General features: G+C 28.4%; 1 protein-coding gene across 2 annotated transcripts in view; it reads right to left on the reverse strand.

The window, feature by feature from the left end:
* Window positions 1-2,386: 2,386 nt before the first annotated feature.
* The window catches only part of LOC136083999 (TNF receptor-associated factor 3-like), a 92,069-nt gene continuing 83,813 nt past the window's right edge, over window positions 2,387-10,642 (reverse strand). The window contains exons 8-9 of one of the 2 annotated variants that reach the window (XM_065803987.1): window positions 7,754-8,008; window positions 2,387-2,805 (exon numbers count right to left, since the gene is read on the reverse strand). In XM_065803987.1, coding sequence (XP_065660059.1) covers window positions 2,635-2,805; window positions 7,754-8,008 — 426 coding nt within the window. In that variant the 3' untranslated portion in view covers window positions 2,387-2,634. The remainder of the gene's footprint in view (window positions 2,806-7,753; window positions 8,009-10,642) is intronic. The other variant, XM_065803988.1, reaches the window with a different exon arrangement.

Here is a 10,642-nt window from a genome sequence, read left to right on the forward strand (position 1 = left end):
GTTTCTCAAAAAGTCCACCTTCGATCTAATCCTCTATCAGGAAACAAAATCCGGACCGTCAACTATTAAACAGTGGAGTGACGAATGGACTGGCGAGTCTATTTGGAACTCTGGTCCGAGTCATAACTGTTGTGAAGTGGCTGTTCTCTCTAAATCCAATGTTTCTTTAAACGAACTATAAAGGGACAATAACGGAAGAATAATAAATGTCATGAAAAAAATTGATGAAAACGAAATGCAGGTGCTGAATATTTATGCTCCTAATGTGCCGAGAAAAAGGCGCCTTTTTTTCGGCGGCCTTGGAGACATCTCGCAGAACACAGGACTACCCGTCCTGTTGGCCGGGAATTTTAACATGGTTGAAAGCCTACCTCTTGACACAGAAGGCACAAGCAACTTTAAATATCACACCAACGGCATTACTAAACTCGGGGTCTTCCAAGGTAGGTATAACCTAGTTGATGTTTTTCGCTACAAATTTCGCAACAAAAGAGAATTCACATGGCGCAATCAGACGGTTAAATGTGGACTCCACATAATCTACTGCCCTGAAAAAGTCGACAAAAAAACAACCAAATATCAAAAGGATTGAAAACAAAATCCAACGGGAGCGACAAAACGCTAACCCGAATTTAGATAGCATCAAAGAAAAACGTAATGCTCTTTTCTTGCTCCTGTTTCCCGGAGCGTTTATTCGCGCAAAACAAAAAGTAATCAAAGAAGAAGAAAAACCTTCAAAATTTTTGTATAATTTGGAAAAAGTTAAACAGCGGAACAAGTCAATTACCGAAATTCGCAAGAATGACGGCACTTTGACGAGTAAACCTGGTGAAATACTAAACTCTCTAGTTTCTTACTACAAAGAAATTTACACCAAAACTAGTTTATGCAAAGACAGCCAAAATTATGTCTTGTAACACATCACTAAACGTTTAAGTGATGATGAAAATCAATTTTTAAACACCCGCCTAGCAGTCGCGGAACTAAAAGAAGCACTTTTTTAATTTAAAAACGTAAATTCTCCGGGGCTATGACGGACTTCCAGCTGAATTTTATAAAACCTTTCGGCGCATTTTAGAAAAAGATTTCGAAGAACTTGCCTACGAAATCCTTTTTGTAGAAAAAAAACATTAGCCACTCAATGAAAAAATCAATTATATCACTGATCCCCAAACAAGGAGATTTTACTGAATGCAAAAACTGGAGACCCATATCATTAATCGGCGCTGATTACAAATTAACCACAAAAGCGCTGGCCCCAAGACTTGCAAAAGTAATAAGGAAAATTATAGAACCAAATCAAACTTGTGGAATCCCAGGTAGAACAATATTCTCAAATTTAAATTTAGTCCGTGATCTTATTAATTACGCGGAACTTAAAAATCTACCTAGTTTCATTTTGTCAATAGATCAAGAAAAGGCGTTTGATAAAGTCGATCGTGCGTTTCTGCTTCAGATTCTCCGAAAATTCAATCTCGGAGAAAATGTTTTATCTTTTGTCAACACCTTATATTCAGAAGTTTTGACATCTGTTCTGAATTGCGGTTTCCTGTTAGCCTCCTTTCCTACGGAAAGAGGAGTTAGACAGGGTGACCCCTTCTCACTCTTGCTGTACGTTTTTGTCGCCAAAGCTCTCGCTTTGGTGATTAGAGCAGACAGCAGAATAGAGGGTTTCTATTTACAAGGTATACCTAAACCCCTCAAAATACAGCAGTACGCAGACGATTTGAACTTTTTTGCCAGGGACGTAAAAACAGTCCGTTTTTTCTTCGAAAAAGTGAAACTGTTTGAAAAAGCAAGTGGTTAAGTGATCAATGCCTCAAAAACCAAGTGTCTTGCCCTTGGGGGTTTTAATCCCAAAATGTACCGTTAATTGGACAGCATAGAGTGGAACAGCAACACCGATTACAAAATATTAGGCGTTACCTTTTACACCAGAGTGAGCGATACTACCAATTTCAACTGGTTAGTAACTCTAAACAAAATAGAGAAAAAACTCAAGTTTCTGGGACTACGTACTTTGTCACTTAGAGGAAGACTATGTTGAAAATTACGTTAGCAATGTCAAAAGTGTGGTTTCTAGCAAACGTGCTGCTTGCAATTTTTTATGTTATACAACAAAATTATGATTATATATGATTAGCAAATCATTGCCAGCCCTTATTTTATGAAATAATATTTTAACACATAAGTTTTTTATCTATAGTGTTTGTAACGTAATGTTTATGTAAAAGTCCTGTAATTCTTTTTTAGTTTTTTTGCACACAAATCATTCTTTTACTTTATAAACCTTACCTTAAACTATTTTAAAATATCTCCTTTTTTTAACCTAATCTAAACTCTTGATTTCTTTCCGCACAACAGCAAAAAAATAAAAAACAAAAAATACAACAAATTATAAAACCAAAAAACACAAAAAAATATGAAATCAAAAAATGCAAAAAAATAAAAAATTACATATACAAAAATTATATAATAAAATATACAAAACAGAAAATGTATATATTTACGAACATTTGTAAAACGATTTATTGTAAAAATATAAAACCTTAGTTAATGTTATTATAAAAGTTGTAAATATTTATTATTTTGTAATAAAATAAAAAAAAAAAAATAAAAAAAAATAAAAGTAGGTCAAGAAAACGCTTGACGATCCGGTGAGAATAAATCCCGGGTCGGGTTACTTTTGCGGAGGACTGGAATTTTTCGCGTTGAGTCTCTTTTCTTTTCTTCGTGTCCTTTTGGCGGAGAACTGGAATTCTTTTCGCGTCGGTAAGTAGAGATTTTTGAGGGAATAAATTTTCGCTAAACAAAAAACATTTAGAAATCATTAAACACATAAAGTTTCTTTGCAGGCAATTTTTTGACGTAGGATTAGATTTCCCGTGCGCTGCTGGCAGGGTTTGCTGTACCCCCAGGCTTTATAATTTTTTCCATGAGGGTTAGTTAGGTATTCCTATCTGTAAAAATTTTGTTATTTTTTCAAAGGCAGAATTTTTAATCTTGTGATATTTATTACATTCTATTTTTTTTATCTAGCTCAAACTGCTTCTGGGGGTACCCCAAGGATGTTGTTGTACTTAGACTGAAATGAGTACATGCCTTCATTGCTTTTCGGGTACATGTTTTGAATCTTGTAGCCATTTTTTAACCCCCTATGCCATGTTTTATCGGAAAGAGGATTTAAAAAATGAAAAAACTTTTAGGTCCAAGAAATCAAAGAGTGATAAAAAAAAAGTCGGTACCTCAGAAATTAGGTTGATTTCGGGCCTATGCAGTGATAATAATAATTTAAGACCATTACACTGACAAAGAATAATGTATCAAAAGAAGTTATGATCATCAATTAGCCACAAACTGATTCAAGAATTCAAAAATACAATAAATTACATAATCATTGTGTTCAAAAATGAAATTTAACCCACCTGGATCAAATCTGGTATAACTCAAGGGTAACAAATAAAAGTTAAAATAATAAAAACTCTTTTTTTTTTGCTTCTTTATTATATCCAACAATCCAGTAAAATCAAAATAGAATCCAATGCCTACAAACCATTGGAACTTGATGTAAAGCCTAAATGAACTTTACACTTCTCACAAAAAACTTTTGTTATTCCAGTGCAGCCTGTGTATTTACTACGACCCTTTTATCTACGAAAGAAGGAAAATAACCAATAATATCTTTTCAAGTGGATGGCTCAGGTATATTTGCAGCAGGACCCTCTTTCTCTTTATTGCTCTATGAAGATGATCAACAGAAATGGATGGTCGTCCTCTCCTATTTGAAACCTTATTAGACTGGACTTAGCATTTGGCAATTATTAGTTTAAATATGCGTAGTTGAAGAATATCTTTTTTAAAGCTTGTGCCATTTCATGTTTTCATGTTGAAGAATATCTTTCTTTGAAGCTTGTGCCATTTTCTACAATAGAGTAACCATGCTTGCACTACAATCAAGTCAAGAAAATGCCAAATGAGTTTGTGATACTGTTATACCACTTTTTGGATCAAATATGGATCTTGTACAGACTCAGCATGCCATCAAGGAAGTCTATTCCATCAATATATTCGTTGTGCGTAGTAACAATAGATGATCATTTGATTGGAAAAAATCTCTTGAATTTTCCATACCAGCGATCAACAATGGTTATTGGATTCACTCCTTCATAACTTGTTAGCGATGCATTACCCCAGTTGCGCCATTTATGCCTTGGTACATTTGGTACTTGCCTTACTACTAACAAGTGCATCAAAAAATTTCCAGATGCTTTAAGATCAGACTGTCTTTTACAAACATCAATTGAAACTGAATGTATCTCAAAATTATGAACAAGTCCATCAACACTAGCCAAAATATAAACTTAAAACTCCACTTTATAGGTTTTTAAGGATTGTATTGTTTCAAAGAAGAACTTCCTTTGAAAGGAACAACTTGTTTATCAATACACATAAATTCTTCATGTTTCAGGCTAATTAAAGATTCCTTCAGCATGTTGACGATCGGACGTACCTTGTAAAGCTTGTCAGTACAGTTTACTGGACGCTGAATGTCGCCATTGCAATGAAAAAAAAATTTTTTGAGATTCATCTATAACATGAAATAAGCAATGTAAAAATATTCTTATCTTTTCATAAATGAGATTGCATTGAATGATAAAATTATTTTAACAGTGCTTCAAAGGTTAAGAAGCAGAACAACTAGTCTTCAAATATATGGATATATATATATATATATATACATATATATATATATATATATATATATATATATATATATATATATATATATATATATATATATGTATATATATATATATATCTATATATATCTATATATATATATATATATATATATATATATATATATATATATATATATATATATATTTATATGTATATATATATATATATATATATATATATATATATATGTATATATATATAAATATATATATACCTATATCAACATATATATATACATATATATATATATATATATATATATATATATATATATATATATATATATATATATATATATATATTTATATATATATATGTATGCATGTATGTATTTAAATATGAAAATAATAATTGTCTATATAAATAAATTAAATAAGGCACTTTTATTAACATTAATCAATGACAATAAAAAAAAGTCAGCATCAAACTTTTAACAAAGTTGCTATTAATTTTGAAATCTCTTAGTTTTCATACATATATAGCATGTTTCAGAACCAAATCATTGGAAAATTTGTTTTTTAAGTAGGATAAACATGCATAAAAAGGTATGTCATGGAACGATAACTTCACAAATATTGTATTTGTAACTTATCTTAATTTTAAAGATAATCTTTTCCTGGATATTTCCGGAATCCCAGGTATTTCAAAAAAATTTTGTTTTTTACGGATATCCAAATAGTTTCCTTAAAATATTTTAAATTTTATATATATATTTTTTAATCCAATTATTAAAACATTAAAGGTATCATTCATGATTTACTCTACGCTCTGTTTTACTTAGGGTGAGTCGTTATTTGTACAAATAGTTTTATCTTACTTGAATGCGTATACTTATTATTATAGGGATTCCTAAGTGCTAAGACAAATTATTTGTTACTGGTTAATTTTGCAATGTTATTGTTGTGTTGTTTTGTGTTAATAGATGTCTTGGTTTACTTTTACGTTTTTGTCTTTAGTTTAAAATGATTATTGGGTAGTTTTATTAGTAAACTCGCGACATAAAATTAATCATTAAAAGCTCAGGGTTCTATTTTCAAATAAAAACAAACCATTATCTTATTTTGATCATTTATTTATAGCTTTGGTTTTTAAAAAGAGTTGTTAATACAAACTGGCCTTAATACAAACATAAATCGTAAGTTTCTTAAATGTTATCTGTTTAGTCACATTTTTGAGTTTTCAAAAAAATACAAAGAGCACATAACAAAGTTCCTTAATGGCAGAATTTAAGAAATGTACAGAATGTTGAAAGTATTCACAAAGCTAAAACGAAGTTTAATAATTTTTATACCATTTACTTAAAGCTATATAATAATGAATCAGTATATCAATTTAAATTGTTTTTATAAATATTTATGATACTTTTTTATGCTAAATATAATATTTTTTCATAGCTTTTTTATTTAAGTTTTCATTTTTATTTTATCTCAACAAAAATGTGTTTTTCGTTTCTTATTAATTTTCTTATTATTATAGATTTCTTTATTTTTTATCTTTGGAGTTATGATTTTGAATGGATATATTGGCTATTTTTGCTTTATTTTTTATATTTCTGTTATTTTTTACATGTGAATGGAAACCATTTATATTTTTATCACCTAATTATGATCTAGGTGGTTCAAACAACAGGTTTATTATTTTATTTGGCTAACTCGGCAGTAAAAACAGCTTAATTGAATGAATTTTGTAAAAAAAAATCTTAACAAATATTAAGAGTTTTGTTTACAGAAAAGCTTTTATAAAAAATATCAAACAGATAAAGCTAATTTATTTGAAATAAGTAGATTTCTTTGGTCTGATTTTTTTCTAAATTTGTCCAAATTATCTTTTAAAACGAATTTTTATCTGAAATAACAAGGTCTCTTTAGCCCATTTTTCCAAATAAGGTCCAAATTTGCTTTTTAAATGAATCTTAATGAGAGGGTTAAAATAGTATGATAGCCTAAGTTTCTGAAAATACCTGAAAAAATGTTGCGCAACTGTCTCACAGGTTAAAGATACTTTTATTATGTAAAAGGTATTGAAGCAAATAAGTACAGCTCTTAAATACTACGTAATTTACTGCGTAAATTAATTGTTTACCAAACACATAATAAAACAATAAAGTTGTTACACTGAACTTTAAATCAATTAATTTTTTGCCGTTTACTAAAACAAATTAAAGTATAGAGACCAACTTAAGAACAAGTTTAGAAATAGTCGGGTTTGGAACAGACTTACCATGACCACGACGACAGTCCATTACCACAACGATGGTCGTGGTAATGGACTACGAAATCAATCATATAAGTTGTGTGTGTGTGTTTTTTTAATGAAAATGCTTTCTCCCAAAATGTTATACTTTTTCGTATTTTTTTTTATTTAAACAACCAAATCCTAAGCAAGATATTATTGGATCTTTTTTTTTGCTTTTGCAAATTCAAAATTTTAATAAAGTTCTTTTTAAAAATAAAGTTATCTCATTAAAAAATTAAAAATTATGATAAAAAAAACAAACTTGACAAAAGCTTTATGTGTTTATTTTCAAATTTTCGAACCAAATATAAAGTTTCCTTATCACCAAACATAATACTTACTGAGTATAAAAAAAAATAGTTTATGTTATATTTCTCTTGCATACTTATTAACTTTCGTATCTGCTATCTCTGAAACGTTGATAATTTACCATTTCATCAGACTTTATTTAAAATTAATTTAATTAAAATTAACTGTTTTTTCTTAAGTCTAACAGTTCTTTTTAAAACCCAACTAATACGTCACCTTGTCTAAAGGAGTAAGTCGAGCAGCTTTGAGAAAAATTAATTAAACTGAACTATCAAACACAAATTTGCAAATCACGACTTTGATGAGAAGTAATAATGAATTTTTAAAATTATTAATGTTTAAATCAGGCTTCAAAATTGAACAAAGTTGTATAAAATTATATTTTTATATTTTATGAGACTTTCTTACTATGTTTAAGTTTTTCACTTTTTTACTAACGTCATTAAAGTGTATAAAATACGCTTACAGTTAGCGAATGTTTTGTTGATGGTTCACCCAAGTTTCCTAATGACTCCACTTTCGAGGTAATTTTATATTCAAGAGCATCCACTGTTAATGTGATTTTATTTTCAAGTGCATTCACTTTTGATGCAATTTTATTTTCAAGTATATCCATTGTTAACGTAATTTTGTTTTCAAGTGCGTCCAATTTTGATATTGCCAATGAAAGATGGTTTTGCATTGAAGAATTGTCGTGGGTTTCATGTTCTTTTCTCATTCCCTTTATAATATAGCAAATATCGTAATTACTTTAATATAAATTAAGATAAGAAATTATCTATCTTACACATATCAAAACAAAACCAACAGTTCTTTAACTGATTCAATAGTTGTAGAGAAAAGAGAGGAGAAAAAATATTAAATAACGTGACATCCCTGTTTTACTGTTGTTTTCTACCGCCCCTTCTTGCCAACAAAAGTAGCCAATTAACAATCATGAGCCAGAAATTAAAAAGTCATTACTATAATGAAGCAAATAATCACAAATTTACACACTGAAAAAAGAACTAAAAGTTTCTGACTCAGAGTAGAATATTTAATATATGCTTAGTAAGGTTGTTTTTTTTTAATTTAAAATTTTCTTTTAAGTTAAGTTTTACTTGATTAAAATTTGTTTTAGTTAACACTAAAACTAATTTAAATCAACACATTTAACTTTATAGACACTACAAACCCACGCATATAAATGTCATAATAAAATTACGATTGTTACATTAACAAAAAAAATGTCATGAAAATTTACAATTATTTCAATTTAAGAAAAAATATTTATAATAATACAATCTTAGCTAAAGATATGTCAATATAATATCAAGTCAATATAAAACAAAACAAAAATTTTAAAAACAAATAATTTTGCCAACGCAATTATTACCATACCAATTCTTGATGTTATTTGAACACCTCAAGACTTTTTGCGGACATGGTCTTACTATTTAGAGTGTTCCAGATCGTGGTGGCTCTTTATAACGTACAATATGAATCATTATATATGGAGCCTTTAGAAGGCATTTCTTTTTGTTCTTTTTTTTTTTTTGTTATTTCACCTTTCAAGGCTAAGAAGACCACTACAAACGCGGAGGCTACTTGTTTGTGGTATAACCCTATCTCAACTCTATAATTCCGAAACATGAAGCTTGATGAAGAAGGCGCTGGGCGGAGAAACGAGTTAAACGAGAGGTGGTGGGTATTGAACTCAGAACCTCACGCTTATGAAGCGAGCGCTCAACCACTACACCACTACTGCAGTTAGGAGGTAGAATGAGTTTTTGCTACAACGGAGTTTATACGTAAGATTTTTTATAGTAAAAGGGTTTTTCATAAATATTGAATTAAGACAGTTATAAGATTTAAGAGTTTGCATTATAAGAAATCTCAAGTTTTTTAGATGGATTCTTGAACTATTATCAAAGTTTTACAATTCATAAAGAGACAAATCAAATCTTTTATAGACTATACTTTGAGCATTTTTATGAATTCAATTTATTTGTTTGTCATCTTTTTCTGAACAAAACATTATACAGTAAAATAGATTTATCACGGAATAAAAAATTTCTTATGCGTGATAGGGCAAAACGTTTACCATTAGCTTTACTGTATAACTGATTAATGTGTTCCCCAAACTTTAGATCTTTATAAATTGTTATACCAAGTAGTTTTACCTTATCAATGGCAAAAAAACCCTTATATTTTTAGCGATAGATTTCTGTGTTTTTTGAACCAACAAAAAGAAATTGGAACTTATCTGGGTTCGCAACCATCGAGTTTAACTGACACCAATTGATGGTATTGGTTGCTTCTTTTTTCAAATGAAAAATTACCTCCTCAAGGCTATAGTCACAAGCATAAATACTTATATTTTGTATTAATTACTTGTGAACACCATGCTATAAGGGATGAGTAATTATTGACCTTTTTTTTAATTAATTATATATATATATATATATATATATATATATATATATATATATATATATGATTTTTATAGCCTCTTTTCTTTTCTTTAAATAAAATAAGATTTGTGGACATGTATGTGTATTTACATAAATTTGCGTATATTTCAGTATATTTTATATTTCTCTGTATGTAAATGTATATTTTCTTTTAGATAAAAAAAAAAGGTATAGAAAATAGTAAAATAGAAAAAAAGTAGTAGAAAGTAAAAAAATTATGTCGGAAGTTATCAAAAGAATGTTGTGTTATGCTTCTTTTTAAGGTATCTGAATATATTTAGATTTTTAAATTTGTTCTTAAATGCTTGTTAAATTGGTTATTTAGATTTTTAAATTGGTTTTTAAATGCTTCCATCTTTTTTATTACTTTTTATAAACATATAATAACTGACATTTTAAAAAAAAAGGGATATCAATAAATCCTAAATTAAATTGCTAGAGGTTTTTTTTTTGAATAATAATTGTAATAAGTTGTTTTAATTTTCGTTTTTTAATACTTGACCTCAATGCTATACCTATGGTTAAACTAATGAGTTAAATTGTAGAGGTTTATATACCATATATATTCTAAAGTAATTGCATTTGATTCTTTTTTTTAAATACAGTGCTTAACATAAGACATTTTGATTTTTTTAGTTTTTTTTTCTTTTAAATAGTGAAATAAAATTGTTTTATAGATGAGTAAAAAAGTAAGATTCAACATTGTGTTTTTGTTTTTATTACCGAATAATATCTTTGTTATTAGGATTGCAGGTTTTTGTTGATTTTTACTTGAGCATTGTTATTTATCTTTTGTAGATATGTTTACCACTTTGTAGATATGTTTACCACTTTAGACACTTTAGATTTCTTTTCTTTTTTATAGGCTTAAATAAGTTATTAGTAGAAATACTTTCGACTTA

This window comes from Hydra vulgaris, chromosome 08, assembly GCF_038396675.1.
Source record: "Hydra vulgaris chromosome 08, alternate assembly HydraT2T_AEP".
Lineage (NCBI taxonomy): Eukaryota > Metazoa > Cnidaria > Hydrozoa > Anthoathecata > Hydridae > Hydra > Hydra vulgaris.